At 38.4% G+C, this 18,485-nt stretch overlaps 1 protein-coding gene across 4 annotated transcripts in view; it reads right to left on the bottom strand.

Moving 5' to 3' along the window:
* Positions 1–1,154: 1,154 nt before the first annotated feature.
* The window catches only part of mical2a (microtubule associated monooxygenase, calponin and LIM domain containing 2a), a 93,047-nt gene continuing 75,716 nt past the window's right edge, over positions 1,155–18,485 (bottom strand). For 2 of the 4 annotated variants that reach the window (XM_089118184.1, XM_089118170.1), the window contains 4 exons: positions 8,424–8,525; positions 6,866–7,046; positions 5,053–5,129; positions 1,155–4,980 (listed from right to left, as the gene is read on the bottom strand). In XM_089118184.1, coding sequence (XP_088974310.1) covers positions 4,603–4,980; positions 5,053–5,129; positions 6,866–7,046; positions 8,424–8,525 — 738 coding nt within the window. In that variant the 3' untranslated portion in view covers positions 1,155–4,602. Of the gene's footprint in view, positions 4,981–5,052; positions 5,130–6,865; positions 7,047–8,423; positions 8,526–12,735; positions 12,826–13,498; positions 13,569–13,660; positions 13,777–17,507; positions 17,601–17,795; positions 17,865–18,485 lie in introns of all 4 variants that reach the window. The other 2 variants (XM_089118234.1, XM_089118216.1) reach the window with 2 other exon arrangements.

The following is an 18,485-nucleotide window of genomic DNA, read 5'->3' as shown; positions in this document are numbered from 1 at the left end:
TTAAAAAAAAAAACGTTTGCTGATAATTTACTCACCCACATGTCATCCAAGATGTCCACGTCATTCTTTCTTCAATCGAAAAGAAATTAAGGTTTTTGATGAAAACATTCCAGGATTTTTCTCCATATAATGGACTTCAATGGGAACCAAACGGTTCAAGGTCCAAATGAGAGTTTCAGTGCAGCTTCAAATGGCTTTAAAAGACACCAGACGATGAATAAGGGTCTTATCAAGTGAAACGATCTGTCATTTCAAAAATAAATAACAAAGTTTAAGTTTTATAAGCACAAATACTCGTCTTGCTCTGTTCTGTGATGCGCGTTTGTGACTCTCCTGTTTGAACTCGTTCATCAATGAACTGACTCGAAAAAAGATTTGTTCATTTTGCTAGATAAGACCCTTATTCATCGTCTGGTGTCGTTTAAAGCCCTTTGAAGCTGCACTGAAACTCTCAATTGGACCTTGAACCGTTTTGGTTCCCAATGAAGTCCATTATATGGGGGAAATCCTGAAATGTTTTCATCAAAAACCTTAATTTCTTTTTGACTGAAGAAAGAAACACATGGACATCTTGGATGACATGGGGGTGAGTAAATTATCAGCAAATTATCAAAGCAGAAACTATTGAAGCCAATGGGTGCCGTTACCAACATCATTTAAAATATCTTCCTTTGTGTTCAACAGAAGAAAGAAACTCGAGCAGGTTTGAAACAACATGAGGGTGAGTAAATGATGACAGAATTTCCCTTTTTGGGTGAACTATCCCTTTAAGGCAAAACCATTGGTTTTTCATTCACTGAGCTATTTTACTTCCATTACTTGCTTCTTTTTATTACGCTTTGTAACGCATACAAAATACATGACGATTTCCATTCTGAATAAATCAAGAATTTTGAACCTGGTTTTATCCAATGTTCAGATTTCTGTTCTGAGCATTTATTTAAATGACTGACTGCATATTAATTATAACGCCTCATTTGAATATTTTAAACATTTTAGGAAACTTATAATACATAAAAATTGTCTTATTATACTGTGATTGATAAAAATTGCCATGTACTGTACCTGATATATCTTGTGAGTCGTGAACACCCAGAATATGTTTAGGATATCATATGCATGCATGTAACAGATGGCTATGTAAAAATGACACAACCTTTTATCTTTTTTTATTGCAAGAGTATGGCTTAAGATAAATAAGGCAACAAATGTTTCAAATGGAAAACATACAGCAAGAAACTCTTTAAACAGTTTTACAACATGTCCAATAAAGGTGCAACTTTAACTAAAGGCCATTTAGGGAACTAATGACCTGCTTTCATTGGCACGAGTGCGCCCGGCCTGCGTGTGGGTTTCTGAAACGTAAGCCACCTCTGAAACAAAGAAATGAAGAAAGACAGAGACAGCATAAGCAAATAATTAGCAGGCCTTGAAGAAAGACAGAAAAGAGAAACGTGTCAGACGTGACGTGCAGATGAAAGAGGTTAGTGTCATGGGTTAATTCCACAGCCGTGAAACACGTGGCTTTCCAGAGCCATAACAGAAGCTGAAAGACACTACAAGAAGAGACGCAGACGCAGTGAAACAAAGGAGAAATAGATCACGACGCAGCCTGTAAACAAGCGGCTAATGCACAAAAAATGGATTTAACTTTAACATCCATGCTTTATTATCATGCATTGATCAATCTGCGATCGCCATAAACATCACACTAACAATCACCTTCCAGTGTCGACAAAAAAAGTCTATTAATACTCCTGACTGGGGGAAACCTGTGCATTTTACTGTACTTTACCCTGCACATTATAGGTAGCAAATTAGGGATGCACGATATATCGGCCACCATATCGGTATCGGCCGATATTTGCTCATTTTTATGTTATCGTTATCGGCCCGATAATAAAATTTGGCTGATATATTAAAGCTCATAAATAATGAATTATTTCCTTCAACACTTGAGATGCGCACTGTTCAACATGATTGGTCTTAATTGCTTGAAATATGATTGGAATCAAAAACGAAGTGCAAAGTGTGCTGTCATATCGGCTACGTGAAATTATAATGAGAACGTTACAATCGTGTTAGGGAACGGATTTTAATTGTGAGACTTTTGTTTTTGCAATCAGGCTTTCAAAAATTTTAGATTTTTTTCGGCCGATATATCGGTTATCGGCTTTCAAATATAAGGAATTATCGGTTATCGGTATCGGCCAAAATGTTCATATCGGTGCATCCCTATAGCAAATGACATCCAAAGAAACCACAGTCATAGTCCAGTGAATCAGATGAAGGGGTAAAAGTAGTTTCTGTGTTTTGCATGATTCATAAGTATGACAAAAATGTTCATTTGAATATGGCTGGATTTCCATAGTGTAAATTTGATCACTAACAAACATCCTGGTAAACAGAGACACCAACACATGTGCATTTGGACTATGCCTGAGAGAATAAAGAATAATGCAGATTTGCTCTTTGTTGCATACAGGGATGCACAATACATCACTGGTCATGCTGAAAATGTAAATGTGAATTTTTAATGTGATCTGTATCAGTCTACGTTTAAATGATAAATTATAGCCAAATGATATAGAGGCGCGTTTCTGCCACGGAATAAAACAATTTAAAAGATCATTTCTAATTTTTATCTCACAATTCTGACTTTTTCTCAGGTGTGTGAGATGTAAAGTTGTAATAAAGTCAGAATTGCGAGACGTAAACTCACAATTCTTAGAAATTGTGACTTTTTAACACGCAACTGTGAGAAAAAATAGTCAGAATTGTGATATAAAAAGTTGCAATTATCTTTTATTTTATAAATAATAGGATCCCTAATTAAAAATAAAAGTATATAGGCCCTATATATATTATTTCTTATTATTTTACATATATAGTATAATTTATTTATTCCAATGGATCATAGTAGGTCAATTTGTTAAAAGATTGTGAAAAATCAACAATCAATGTTTTGTTCTGTTGTTTCACCGGTTTTAAATCTGGATTTTTAAGGTGGCCGTTTTTTTGTATTTTTTTTTGTAATCAATCTCACAAAATGTAGTTTGACATGTAATATATCTATTGGCTTCAAAATGTCCATATCAATGCATCCCTATTTACACATACACAACACAGATAGAGCAAATACAGTCTTTAAAGTCTTTAAAGGAGTAGTTCACTTTTAAAAAGAACTTTTGCTGATAATTTACTCACCCCCATGCCATCCAAGATGTCCATGTCTTTCTTTCTTCAGTCGAAAAGAAATTAATGTTTTTGATGAAAACATTCCAGGATTTTTCTCCAATATAATGCACTTTATTGGGAACCAAACGGTTCAAGGAGAGCCAAACGACAGTTTCGGTGCAAACTGTTCAAAGTTCTTTAAACGATTCCAGACGATGAATAAGGGTCTTATCTAGCGAAACGATCACTCATTTAATAAATAAATAAAAAAGTTTAAGTTTTATAAGCTCAAATGCTCGCCTTGCTCTGTTCTGTTCATACCTCTCCTGTTCGAACTCGTTCATCAAAATGAATGAACGTCAATTCGTTCATTGAATCAACCAAATGACACGAAAAAAGATTCGTTCATTTTGATGAACGAGTTCAAACAGGAGAGTCACGAACATGCATCAATAGAAAAGAGCAAGGTGAGCATTTGTGCTTATAAAACGTAAACTTTTTTATTTATTTTTGAAATGGCCGATCGTTTCGCTTGATAAGACCCTTATTCATCGTCTGGTGTCGCTTAAAGCCATTTGAAGCTGCTCTGAAACTCTCATTTGGACCTTGAACCGTTTGGTTCCCATTGAAGTCCATTATATGGAGAAAATCCTGGAATGTTTTCACACAAAAAAACCTTAATTTCTTTTCGACTGAACAAAGTAAGACGTGGACATCTTGGACGACATGGGGGTGAGTAAATTATCAGCAAAGGTTTTACTACTCTAAACTTTAAGTGAATCTCTATAGGCAACATCTGTGAAATAATCATTGTAAAACCATACAAATATTATATGTACAGTAATGCACTTTAAATGGAACTATTACAAGGGGAAAAAATGCTTTGAATGTACAGCCCATTATGTGCTAAAACCACCTAAAAGTTTCACAAATTGTATAGCTTGTTTATTTGGAAGTATAAATCATATCTTGTCCACTGTAATACAGATTTTATCTGAAGGAAGAGACACAATTATTTTCCGTGGTAATAGACATTTCACAGATGATGTCAATAGATTAGCTCGTGTTGAACCCGGCATTCCTTTACAGCTATGCAGTATGACTTTCATAAGAAGTGTAAACATGAATGGTTAAACCGAGTGAACGAGACGTGTTGATCAGTCAGGCTTTGTAAACTTGCAGTCAAGACAAAGAAAGTCCATTAATAATTAAAAGCAGAACGTCTCCTTTAATCGTGCATATAAAGGCAGCTCACTCGTTAAAGTGCTTAAAGTTCACTCCGTGTTTGACACTTTTTTTTTCCACACACTCCAAACCAAGCCGTTTAATTTCCACCCTGTGAATAAGTAGGTGTGCCAACATCTCGAGTTCATGAAAACGTCTCAAGGTTGTTTTTCCTTTTAAAGGGACGTGATGAGGTTTCTCTCACAGCGAGACCCAGCGGCCCGTGTGTTCTTCCAGCCAGTGCTGTAGAGCCTGTAGACTGAGCGGTTCGGTCTCTGCGTACATCTGGACAAGCTGTTCGTGGAGAACGGCGAGCAGAGGCAGACTCACGCTGAGCAGCTCGTACAGAAACGCGTAATCCCCAGCGTTATCCATCAGGTGAACACCTGCCGCACACACTTTCCCATGCAGCCAGTTAAACACACCACGGGGCACAGAACACACACACCGGCTCACGTGCAGCGGCCAACGCAGGCTTCTCTTCAGAGAGGACATGATACCTGGAGACTCGGCCTGAAGATGAGTCTCGCGTTCCTCTGGACTCCAGCGAGAGCCGTCGGGGGATCCGTTATTACACGTCTGACGGAGAAACGTTACTGTAAGACAACTATTGAGGAATTACGAAAGTTAAATGACTGTTTTTTTATTTACCGTGTGCAGATTTTGCGATCTTCCGTTCGTCACTAAGGATTTCCGTTGAGCAAAGTGGAGTTTGCAGTACAGCTTTCCTATTGGAGGAGAAGAAACCGTTAGTTAGTCACTCACGTCCACCACTGCTTGTGTGGGTAAAATCGAGTCGTTTTAAAGGAGTAGTTCACTTTTAAAAAAACTTTTGCTGATGATTTACTCACCCCCATGTCATCCAAGATGTCCATGTCTTTCTTTCTTCAGTCGAAAAGAAATTAAGGTTTTTGATGAAAACATTCCAGTGTTTTTCTCCATATAATGGACTTCAATGGGGTCCAAATGGTTCAAGGTCCAAATGAGAGTTTCAGTGCAGCTTTAAGCGAAAGGATCGCTCATTTAAAAAAGTTTTATAAGCACAAATGCTCGCATTGCTCTGTTCTGTGATGCGCGTTCGTGACTCTCCTGTTCCTGACTCTCCCGTTCATCAAAATTAACAAATCCTTTTTCGAGTCATTTGGTTCATTCAACGAAGGCGAGGCGAGCATTTGTGCTTATAAAACTTACCGTGTTTTATTTATTTTTGAAATGACCGATGGTTTCGCTTGATAAGACCCTTATTCATCGTCTGGTGTTGTTTAAAGCCCTTTGAAGCTGCACTGAAACTCTCATTTGGACCTTGAACCGTTTGGTTCCCATTGAAGTCCATTATATGGAGAAAATCCTGGAATGTTTTCATCAAAAACTTTCATTTTTTTTCGACTGAAGAAAGAAAGACATGGACAAGTGAACGAATCTGCGTGTTCTGGAGTTTCGAAAAAGTTGAAATCCTAAATTAAATCTGTTCATCATATAAAGTGATTGAATCTCTTCAGAAAACCTGGATTAAACCGTTCAATTCATGTGGATTTGTTTTACAATCTCTTTATTAACTTTTTGAGGCGTCAAAGTGGTAGTTGCGTACTTGTCAATGGAGGAACAGAAATCTCTCAGATTTCATCAAAAAGATCTTCATTTGTGTTTTGAAGATGAACGAAAGACTTATGGGAATGAATTGAGTAATTAATGACAGAATTTTCATTTTTGCATGAACTATCCCTTTAATAAACTTGCCAACTAGCGTTTCTGATGTGCGATTCTCCTTGTGACGGCCTGGGTCATTATCACAAAGAGCTGACCTATTTTTGCAACGTAAGAGACAAATGCTTGAATTTAAATGGATACAGTAAAGAAAGAGAGAGAGAGAAAAAAAATAATAAAAAAATAAAATAGCGGGATACAGCAGTTCACCCAAAAAATGTAATGATTTTCACATAACCTGATGTCTGTTTGTTACACAAAGCTATCAAATGGTTTTAGAAGACTTGGAATATAGTACAGCTTCATGATTTTTTTGTTTAAGACAGAGATCAGGATTCTCCCATGATTATGAATAGACTAAACAGACGTTGTCTAACAAGAGGTTGTGACAAAATTTTAACAGCTATTTAAAATATTTAACGAACATGAATTCCTTATTATTATTTTTTTAACAATCGTTTTGAATGAATGATTCAATGACTCACTTATAAAGACTTCACTTGTTTCATCGCCAGATGAATCAGCATTTTTGAACAAATGACACATTTGTAACAGTCACTTGTCGCCACCTACTGGTGTAACAGTGTAATAGATAATCTTTAACTGAAGCGTCAAGTGACTTTCAAAAGTTGATTTACTCGATTTTGATCGCTACGGTAGACATCAGCGTTTATATCCGAACTATAAAAAGTTTTATCTCAGTACTCGGGTTCGAGCGACATGACAGTGAGTAAATGAAGATTTGGTGTTCATTCAGTACCTTCCACCGAATCGAAGGAGTGTCCTCCCTGGCGCAGCGGAGCTCTGCATGTGTCGCAGCGGAAACACTCCCTGTGGAAGTGCAATCCCTCAGCGCTGAGCCTCTCCACTACAAACACACGCTTCTTACACGCGTGACACACATCACCCAGACTCTGAGGAAACTCTCTTTTTAAGGAAGGCTAGGGGATAAAAAAAGAAAGAATCTGGTCAAGATAGTGTGATTTAAAAATACCCTGAAAATAAACATCCACACTGTGGACGGGGTCATACTTGAAATTGTCACTTTCAAACTAATTTTTGATATGTTTTAGCTTACCTCAAGGGCATCCAAGATGTAGGTGTCTTTGTTTCCGCAGTAGTTTCAATTTTGGTATTTTTAGGTCAAACCGTTCTTGTCTGTCAGTCATATAATGGAGGTCTATGGTCACCACCTCAAAGAGCATGCACAGAGAAGTCCAAAATAAATATGATTTAAGACTCGTAAATGTACTGCAAGTACACATTGATGGCCTAAGAGACGAAACGAGCGGTTTGTGTGAGAAAACGAACAGTATTTATATCGTTTTTACCTCTTGTAACCACAGCCACGTCCAAGTGATCTGAGGGCGTGGTGGGCGCTTCGGTCTGTGCAAGTGCCAGAAATCGACGGAAGTGATCGCTCGTTTCATGTCTTAGGCCATCAATGTGTACTTACATTTACGAGTCAATAAATCATGTTTAATTTGGACTTCTCTGTGCATGTTCTTTGAGGTGGTGACCATAGACCTCCATTATATGATTGACAGACAAGAACGGTTTGACCTAGAAATTTCAAAATTGAAACTACTGCGGAAAAATACCAGGAAAATAGTATGGTTTTTTTGCAGCATACATTGTGCAACTGCAATTGCCAAAATTTAAATAACATCTATTAGGCATTTTTGGTTGCACTTTATTTGTGGATTTACCTAAGAAAGTAGGTAAGGTCACTATAAAAAAAATATTGTTGGTTTAACTTAAAAAATTAAGTAACCTGGTTGCCTTAAGATTTTAAGTTGATTGAACTGTAAAAGGTGAGTTAATACAATTAAGGAGATTGATTTAATCATCAGAAACTCAAAATAATAAATTATCTGAACTAAATAAATGATTTAAGTTGATTTGACAAAAGAAAAAATGTATAGTGTAACTACATGGGTTAAGGTTAGGTTTAGAGGTAGACTCAGGGATAGTACCTAGTTATTACCGAGTTATTGCAATAATATGTACATTGGGAACAGGGCTGTAAAATAAAATGCTGCCAAATTTTATATCTAATTGGTAAATTTAGATGAGTAACCATCATAACATTTTTGTAGCTTGATAGTACCAGTCCCCATTCACTTTCATTGAATAGAAAAAAACAGCTTGGACATGTCCCTTAACATCTTCTGTGTTTCAGGAAAATAAGAATATCATACAAATGAGGGAGAGTAAATGATGACTTATTAACGTGAACTGAAATGCAGGAGATGACCACATAAAATCCCTTTAGTTCAGGATTAAACAATCATCTGAACAGCTGATCTGAGTCTTACCGGAGTGCCTGAACTGCTTGGCTGAGGCCTGTGATCGTTCTCACAGAGCGTAACCAGAGCGCCAGCTCTAGCGCCCACTAGAGACACTCTGCCTACTGTGCGCTAACAGCCAAGGAGAGCAGGGACAGAAAGTGGAGAAAAGAGAATGAAACAGAAGGACAAAGCAATTAAAAGGGGAAGACGTGCTGAGGGAAAATCTGAGAGAAAAGAATTCAGATTGACAAATTTGACTGCAGTATTTTTGCCTAATCTTATTGCATTGCTGTTTCAAAGTGATGTCCTATAGGGTTGGGTATCGTTTGAATTTGAACGATTCTGATTCCAATTCCGATTCCTTTTTTTCGATTCCGGTTCCTAACGATTCTCGATTCCGATTCTTTTAAGAGGCAGGGTCAAAAAAGTTTAGCTAACCTTGCTAACCAACGGCCTTTCTGAAGGAAATACTCCTTTTGTCACAAATTTTGCATTTTGCCGAGATTTCGTTATTTTTAGAAAAGTAAAGCCACACTTTGGATCGCCGACGTAAGGTACTCATGTTCGACTCGCGTGGTTATGCCAACACTTCCGGTAGACGCTTCTTCGTTGGTGTTGTTCAGCGGTTTCTTCTTCCGCTCGGCGGACTGTGAATATCGAAACTAGGAATCGAAATTTTAACTTTTGAACGATTCCGGGAAAAACAAAAAGTCAGTCTCGGTTCCAATCGATACTCGATTCTCGATACCCAACCCTAATGTCCTATGACTGGCGTGTTTTTTTTGACTGGCATGACTTTTGTAATATTTTATGTTGTTGTTGTTGTTTAATACATGTATCAATGACGTCATATCCGCGTTGCCCCCCGGTTTCCGCCAGGTTTGACTTCGTACTGCAATAGTAACCATGGCGACAGACGTGGACGACTAGGTCGGTTGTGCCCGTTATGCGAGCTCAACAGCGTTAGCGCTCCTAGCAGGGTTTTGTTCAAACATTATGAACCATGGCAAGCAGACTTTGGGACAAAAAGAGGACTAAAACGAAGATCAACATCTTTCGAGATGCCGAGAGCTCCACGTCCACGACTAACTTCGACTTGACAGAGACGCGAGTGTTGCGTGTTACTTGAGCAAACAGGTGAGCAAATCAATGCATGTAAAACTAATCAATGTTTTAGTAGTTCAACATGATGAAAAGTTAGAATATGATCTGTATGTTAATCTAGCTTAGTCTCACACAGCCAAAAAACAACCTAACTAACATTCAACACACACAAATGCCGTTTAGTGTGATAGCGTAACGGTAACCGTTAGCGCAAATGAAGCAGCGCTGCGTTACCTCAAGTTTAATTCCTCTAATAATCTGACCTGCGCGAGCAATTCAGCACTTGTGTGTAGTTCGGTAGAATTAAATGTCCTTATTTCTTTATATCCGCGGGACTCGTATTGCGTGTGGCGCTGGTATTTACGTCTAGCAATCGCGCCCTGCTTCATACTAGTCACTGTATTCACTCATCCATAAAAAATACATCAGCTTGACGACAAGATCCATACGTCATTAATATACGCCTTTGTTATTGTAAGAAGTTAGCGCCCCCTGGTGGCGAAACAATCTTGCATATTGTACTTTTAACCTTTACTGTTAATTTCTGCTGGAAACTGCAGTGAAATATATGTATAGGTACGTTTTTGGAGTTCTGCAGCAATGTAGAGTCACATATTTTTTTACTTACGCCGTGTGTCCACCAAAGCGTTTTTCCACGCGCCTGGCGTATGTTTTCAATTGTTTACGTCCGCGACTAACTTCGACTTGACAGAGACGCGAGTGTTGCGTGTTACTTGAGCAAACAGGTGAGCAAATCAATGTATGTAAAACTAATCAATGTTTTAGTAGTTCAACATGATGAAAAGTTAGAATATGATCTGTATGTTAACCTAGCTTAGTCTCACACAGCCAAAAAACAACCTAACTAACATTCAACACACACAAATGCCGTTTAGTGTGATAGCGTAACGTTAACCGTTAGCGCAAATGAAGCCCCAGACAGCAAACTGACATTGAATCAACGTGGAAACGACGTCTCTCATGACATTGAAACAACGTTGATTTTGCTCATCGAATTAACGTTGAACCAACGTCAGACGCGGCATTCTTCAAAGCTAAATGAAAATCGAAAATTGGTTTGCTTTCATAACGTTGAAACAACGCGTTGATTTCAAGTTGATTTTCCGTTAGTTTTGAAAGAATGACCCGTCTGACGTTGGTTCAACGTTAATTCGATTAGCAAAACAATGTCAGATCAACGTTGTTTCGATGTCATATTTCCACGTTGATTCAATGTCAGTTTGCTATCTGGGGCAGCGCTGCGTTACCTCAAGTTTAATTCCTCTAATAATCAGACCTGTGCGAGCAATTCAGCACTTGTGTGTAGTTCGGTAGAATTAAATGTCCTTATTTCTTTATATCCGCGGACTCGTGTTGCGTGTGGCGCTGGTATTTACGTCTAGCAATCGCACCCTGCTTCATACTACAGTCATGTTAAAAACATCACTGTATTCACTCATCCATAAAAAATACATCAGCTTGACGACAAGATCCATACGTCATTAATATACGCCTTTGTTATTGTAAGAAGTTAGCGACCCCTGGTGGCGAAACAATCTTGCATATTGTACTTTTAACCTTTACTGTTAATTTCTGCTGGAAACTGCAGTGAAATATATGTATAGGTACGTTTTTGGAGTTCTGCAGCAATGTAGTCACATATTTTTTACTTACACCGTGTGTCCACCAAAGCGTTTTTCCACCCGCCTGGCGTATGTTTTCAATTGTTTTCAATGGGAGCGCCGCGTTTTTTAAACGCCATGAGCGTACCGAGGTGCTGAGCGTTTTTTTCAAGCTGAAGCGCCGAGCGCCCAACTTTTTTACTGGTCGCTGGGAGTTGAAAAATGTTCAACTTTGGATAAAACGCAGCGCTCTTCACTGTCACTTTTTACCCAGCCGTCCAATCACAGTGGAGGAGGGCGGGACTAATACCACACCGACCAACTGTCACAACATTCAAACTGCTGCGGATATTCTGTATCATAGCAACGGAAAAAAACGCTGTGCTGCCAAAACGCTCTCAAGCGCCCACATAGACATATACACTAGACCTCACCTTGGATACGGCAGTTCATTGGAACGAATGCGTCAATAGAGCCGCCATCTTGAAACAGGGGAGCCCCTCCACTTTAATGCATCAGCGTCAATGTAGTAGACACAGGTCTAACGCAAATAAAATCACCATAAATCATCATGAATGCGATTTTTCTTGTTTTTTTGGTTTGTTCCAACGGGCAGACATGTATTTATCATTGATTCCAGAAAGAAAAAAAATATATATATATTTTAGGGCTGTGCAAAAATTAATTGCGATTAATCGCATCCAAAATAAAAGTCTGTGTTTACATAATATATTTGTGTGTGCTGTATATAATTATTTTGTATAAATAAATACTTATGCATGCATGTATATATTTAAGAATTATTTGCGCTTAAATTCTGTATATATATAAAAATACATAATCTATATTATATAAATATAAATATTTTATATATGAATAACACATTTTCTTAAATATATACATTCATGTATACAGACTTTTATTTTGGATGCGATTAATCGCAATTAATTTTTGCACAGCCCTAATATATTTTTTTAAAACATTCTTCCTAGTTCATATTTCATCCGTGAACATCATACGCTGCAATAAAAGTCCGCCACCATCAATGAATTCGAAGTAAAGGCAGAGATAGCAGCTTTACCTAGCTACTTCCTATGACAAGACCCCTGTTCCAAGATGGCGGCGGTTTTGATGCATGCTTAGAACCCCCAGGTGAGGTCTAGTGCATATGTCTATGAAGCGCCCAAAGCACGGCGCCTAGCGTTTTCAGCTGGCTAAAAACGCTTTGGTGGACACACAGCCTTACGCCTGGGTTGGGTTTATAGGATGTAGGCGGCTCCCCATGTACTGGAACAGAACCCGTGTCTTATAGCTCAAACTAAAGAAACTAAAACTTCGCAAACTCCTATGATCCAGTAACTTCGAACCGTTCAGTTAGCGTTTCAGGTCAAGCATCTGGCAATGGAAGAGAGGAATGCTCTCTCTCCCTGTGGTCAGCAGGAATGTGAGGATGCTTACAGCCAAGTGTGTGTGTTGTACTGGCACGTTCTCATTACAAAACCAACCATGTGAAGAGAGACCTGCCTACGCCAACAATCTCTCCATCCAGCCAGAACGCATATCATGCAAGTCCTGGGAGATTGTGGATAAGCCTCATTCCACTGGTCATGTACCTGTTTGGGAGCATTTGGGTGTCCATTTGATTGAAGAATGTCTGTTTGTTTTCTTACAGTAAAGGATGTTGTGCTACTGCTGGTGTCGGACTGAAAATCATGTAGATTTGAGAGTTTATTGAAGTGATCCTCTTTGGTTAAAGGAATAGCTGACCCAAAAATGTAAATGATGTCATCATTTACTCATCCTAATTCTGCTCCAAACTTGTATGACTTTCTTTTTTCCAAGGATCACAAAAACTTTCCTTTTCCAGGAAAGCATTCTTCTTTAATTTGGGCTTTCAAGCTCCACAAATGATAATACCAAAAATAGCAAAATTTGTGAATAAAACAAAGATAATTGGAGTATGTTTTACTAGAAAATTCTACTTTAGTCTTTCTACTTCAAAATCAAGTTGGTAACACTTTTTTTCCCCAATTTTCACTATTAACTAGTTGGATATTAGCTGTTTATTAGTACTTATAAAGCACAAATTAATGCCTTATTCTTCATGACCTTGTCCTACATTTCTAATCCTAACCAATAACTATTAATTAGGAGTTTATTGAGGTCAAAAGTCATAGTTAACAGTGAGTTAACTTCACTGAAAATCTCAAATCTCATTTGAACATCCACATATTGAACTAGTATTATTAAGACGCGAGATATTTCTTCTATGGGAGAAAGACGTTACAAAGGTTTGAATCAACAATATGAGTAAATAATGATAGCATTTTCATTTTTGGGTGAATGTTTCACGTTCACTTCATGACAAACACTCACCATTTGTGAGATATTCTTTGCTTCTCCTTGCATGTTTATGCCATAAATAATTTCTGGTTTTGATTTACAGCTTTAAAAAGGCACACGGGAAGAGTGAAATGAAATAGTATGTTAAAAGGGAAGTTGGAAGGAAGTATGTTGAAGGTGAAATCACATCTTTACCTTAATGAGAAAGCAGAGGAGAAGGTAAAGAAAAGATGGAGAGGAGCAGAGCATTCTGGGATGGGGTGAAATATTATGGAGTTAGAACGATGAGGATGGACAGCGGAAGAACTGGTCTGTTAAGAGCAGAGATGGAGATATTAGACAGGAGCTGATGCCTTTGATGGTGTGTTTTACAGAACAGCATTTTAAAGCGCTCTAATATTATTAAAGGATCAATAAGTAATTTTTGCTCACTGGCCTTGGACTTTATACTGACACTTACTGGATGCAGTCATTGATGCCATTGTAAATGAATTTCCTATTCACAGGCACATTTGGGATCTGATATGACAGACTGTAGAGTTATTGGACATTAAGGCCGTGTGTCCACCAAAGCGTTTTTCCACGCGCCTGGCATATGTTTTCAATTGTTTTCAATGGGAGCGCCGCGTTTTTTTAAACGCCATGAGCGTACCGAGGCGCTGAGCGTTTTTTTCACGCTGAAGCGCCGAGCGCCCGCCGTTTTTTACTGGTCGCTGGGAGTTGAAAAATGTTCAACTTTGGATAAAACGCAGCGCTCATCACTGTCACTTTTTACCCAGCCGTCCAATCACAGTGGAGGAGGGGCGGGACTAATACCACACCGACCAACTGTCACAACATTCAAACTGCAGCGGATATTCTGTATCATAGCAACGAAACGTCTCAACGGAAAAAAACGCTGCACTGCAAAAACGCTCTCAAGCGCTCAAAGCACGGCGTCTTCAGCAGAGCGTAGCGTTTTTAGCTGGATAAAAACGCTTTGGTGGACACACGGTCTAATGCTTATACAAAGTGGAAATGCCACTATACCTCAAGTGTGTATTAGTTTTCAACAGGGACGTGCACAGGGGGGTTGCTCAGGTTGCCCGGGCAACTGCCCATATGCCCTTCTCGACTCAGGTTGCCCTTCCGAGGAAAAAAAAAATCGTACAATGGAGAATTTCACGTAGGCCTAGACAAAAAAATTATATAAAAATCGCAAAGCCTCATTCACTTCCATTCGGGCACTGAAAGTGAAAGTCAAACTGTTTACGTAGCTGCAGTGCCGCACGCGACCATAGACTGCACGCGACCGGTGTGTATGGTAAGGCACCGCAAATTACTCAGGCCGCGCCTCCATCTCGTGTCGCGCACTAATTAATGTGTACGAAGTCCATGACAAAATGAAGCGAAACTATCCTTCTCGTCACGAAAAGAGGAAGAAGAAAAACATGAGAGTGAATTGCGGGAACAGCAGTCAGGTAAACATGTGTTCTCTCCTCTCTAGTTTGATGTCAGCAAAGTTTGATGGTTTTTGGTCTTGCTAACCTATCTGGGCAGGCAGTGCATCTCTTGCATCACTTTTTGCCTGACAAAAGTGAGAGTAAAATACCATTATTTATTACGTTTTGTTTTTGATAAACGACAAAGTGCAACAACAGTGTTTGTTTACTGCAGCTCGGAAAACATAACCGCGTCGCGTGTGTTGCGTTCATATGCGCGTGCACGAAATGAAACTCGCATTTTTCAAGCAGAAATGTGGAGACCAGAAAAACTGTACAATATGTGAATGATGGCACTCCCAATCAAAGTACACATTATAAAGACACTGATTATCTAGTCTCAGTTTAGTTAAAAACTCTAAACAACTGCACTAATTATGCAAGATAGAAACCAATGTATTGGCAATTTGACATTGATTGACTATTGATTTATAGGCTATATTGAATTTAAAATGATGATTAGCTGGACATTCTGGTCAATATGAATGCAAATCCCTCAGTAAATAACAATAAATCAAGATTTGCTTCAACATGCATAAAAAAAATAAATAAATAAAAATCATAGGCTACTGATTCCGAAAATACCCTGGCTGTAGAGTGAATCAAAATTAATCCCAAAAGCCAAAGTTCAGGGTTGTACTTTATTATTTTCTTCTTATTTATGTTTACGTTAATATTCACTTGTTATCTTAACATTCTATAAAAATGCTTTATTCAGTAAATATTGTTTGTTTGAACCTCATTCTGTTCTATATTGTTGTACTTGTTCTTTGACTGTTTTGTTTAAAGGAGGGAGGATTGTATAGGCGGTATTGAGTGGCAATGGCAAATGGTTTACATGGCTCACGGCATCACAGATCAGGTAGAGGGCCCCTTAGCAAAATTTTGCTTAGGGCCCCAGGGGGAGGTCATGATTGGCAAAAAAGGATTGTATTTTTTCCCGAAATTTAAGCGTTTTTTATTTTTTCGAGTTTTTCCATTCAATCCAGATTATTTCTTTTCGAATAAATAAATAAATAATAATAATTTAAAAAAACAATAAACAACAATATGAGGAACTCTTTTGCTCATTTGTCTCATCTCTGACATTTTGCAATCTTTATAAATAATAATAAGACCATAAGATGAGGCATTGCGTTTGGACATAAACACGGCCAGATAAGGCAATTTGGAAGGTGACAAATTCAACTGAATATATTCCTTCATATAGCCCGTGAGGGGGGAGGAGGAGGGGGGGGGGGGTGCCCTTTTTTCAGGTCAGAGCAACTGCCCCTCAAAATTCCTGTGCACGTCCCTGGTTTTCAATAATTTAATCGTCTGGGGCCAGTTGTTCAAAACATTTAATCTGGATCAAAATGATCCGGATTTGGAAATCCCATTTTTTCCTATCCAGGATCAGGTAACCCGTCTTACTTTTATGCCAGTTTTTCAAAGCAACATTGGACTGGATCACCCTGATTTTCAAGATTACCAAATCCGGATTACCAGTGCTCTAAATGGGACAACATATCACAATGTGGGCTACCAGCTATGTAAAGAACGGAAGAGCCAACATGGGGTCACTGTAAGTGTTTCTTATTTTGAGACAAAACACAAATGGGGACAAGATCATTTTTATTTTATTTTTACTTTACTATACTAAATAGCTTAATTGTTAGCCTATTCCTACTTTATCACTGTTACATCGGTTACACAAGTCAAGAGCAAAATATAAATAAAAGTATATACACTAAATTATACAAATGTATTTGACCAATTTTAAAGTTTTACTACATTTTCTTCCTGAAATCCACCTTAAAATCCTACCCCCTGTTGGGATCAGGATAATCCTCTTTTTTGGATCAAAGTAATCCAAATCCCACTGACAAGTTTTGAACAACACAAACTGAAGGTTTGATCCAGATTAAAACTAGGATTGTATTCCCTGATCTAATCTGATTTCAGATTCCTTCTTTCGCTTTTGAACAACCCATTTTCCAAAACCAAAATAACCAAAATCCGATCAGCTTACCTTTGAACAACTGGCCCCTGGAGTCATATATTACCCTGGCTGACACACATATGTGATATACATATATCTATCTCTATCTCAAGACATTTTTGACAACATTTGTTTGGCATGGTAACGGATATGACTATGTTGGTATATTTGGTCTTTGGCGAACTATATCTGCTACAATATAGCGTACATGAATTACACGTAACAGATCTATAGTTTCTAAGTTTCTAAAAGCGCGCTGCAACAACTACAGCAAATGCTGGCCAAGCAGTGAGCTCATTGGCTACTGATACAGCAGGAACCAATCAGCTGTGGCCTATAGAGAACGTGATTGCAAGGAGATTGAGTTAAGTTATCAAGAGTTTAGTATGTCTAGAATTCACTAATGTGTAGAACTTCCCAATACAGACCAATTAAGTATTTTAAACTGCATATTTTTTACAGTGGAAAAATATACTTGCCATACCTTGAAATAAGAGACTGTCTATATAACATGCTGGTTTAGCTACCCAAACGCCTTTCATTTGTAAAGAACAGGACCTTTTAGACAGTGCCATAATACCTTATCATGGACTTTAAAGTTTCTGTTTTCCTTAGACTGGGGGATCTCTGTTTCGTTCCGATGGCTAAAATGAGACGTTCTGCCACTGCTTAACTGTAACCACAAATTAAAGCCCATTCAATATGTCATAAAGCTGCACTCCAAACATACAATAATGATATCTAACCTACAATTAATCAGATTGACTAAGCTGGTTACCTCCAGCATGCCAGATGTCAAAACACTTGTAAATCTCTCTCTACTATAATTATGTTTCCTAACTTAGCTGAGCGATGAGGAAACACTCACCAGATGGGAGAGACTCCCTGTTTCTCCCTGTTTAAAATCCTGCATGTGTAACGGTTTGGGTCTAGACATCTTAACCAAATGGATGTCGATGGAGGAGGAGAAAAGGAAAGAATTAGACTCAGTTTGCATGCACAATTACCTGCCGAGAGGGACAGGAGGGAGTGAGGGGATGAGGACAGGAAGTAGCAGTGCATTGTGGGAGACACAATTCATGAAGAGAAAGAGAGAGAGCAATTTGGATTAGTAGCAGAATGGATGGGTTGAGGAAGATCGCTCTCTACATTCTCTAGATTTTGGTTTCCTTTCATAGAGGTGTCTGGTTTTTCTTTACAACCGGACAAATCAGACCTGCTTTGCCTCAACTAAAATCATGAAGCAAATATTCTCCTGTATCCACCTTATTCTGCTCTAAACAATGCGCGCTGCCATGGCGACGACTCCGGTTGTCAACTTCCGGTTCCAGTCTGGTCTATGCTTTTTTGCCATGTGCTTTAGATTGTGTCAAAAAACATTCATCAAATGTGATCTGATCACGTTATTTTTTATTAAATCACAGATAAAACCAAAATGAACGTTTTTCTTTGCTTCATAACTTCCAAAGGATAGCTGATGCATGACTGCACGATCTCCCTAATCCAGCAATGAACATCCGACAGTTTCTATCACCCCGACTGCTGCAGAATAACAGGA

This window comes from Pimephales promelas, chromosome 1 (genome assembly GCF_988280905.1).
Source record: "Pimephales promelas chromosome 1, fPimPro1.hap1.1, whole genome shotgun sequence".
In the NCBI taxonomy this organism is placed as follows: domain Eukaryota; kingdom Metazoa; phylum Chordata; class Actinopteri; order Cypriniformes; family Leuciscidae; genus Pimephales; species Pimephales promelas.
Note: the sequence above shows the minus strand (reverse complement) of the source record. Positions and strands in the feature narration are given on the sequence as shown.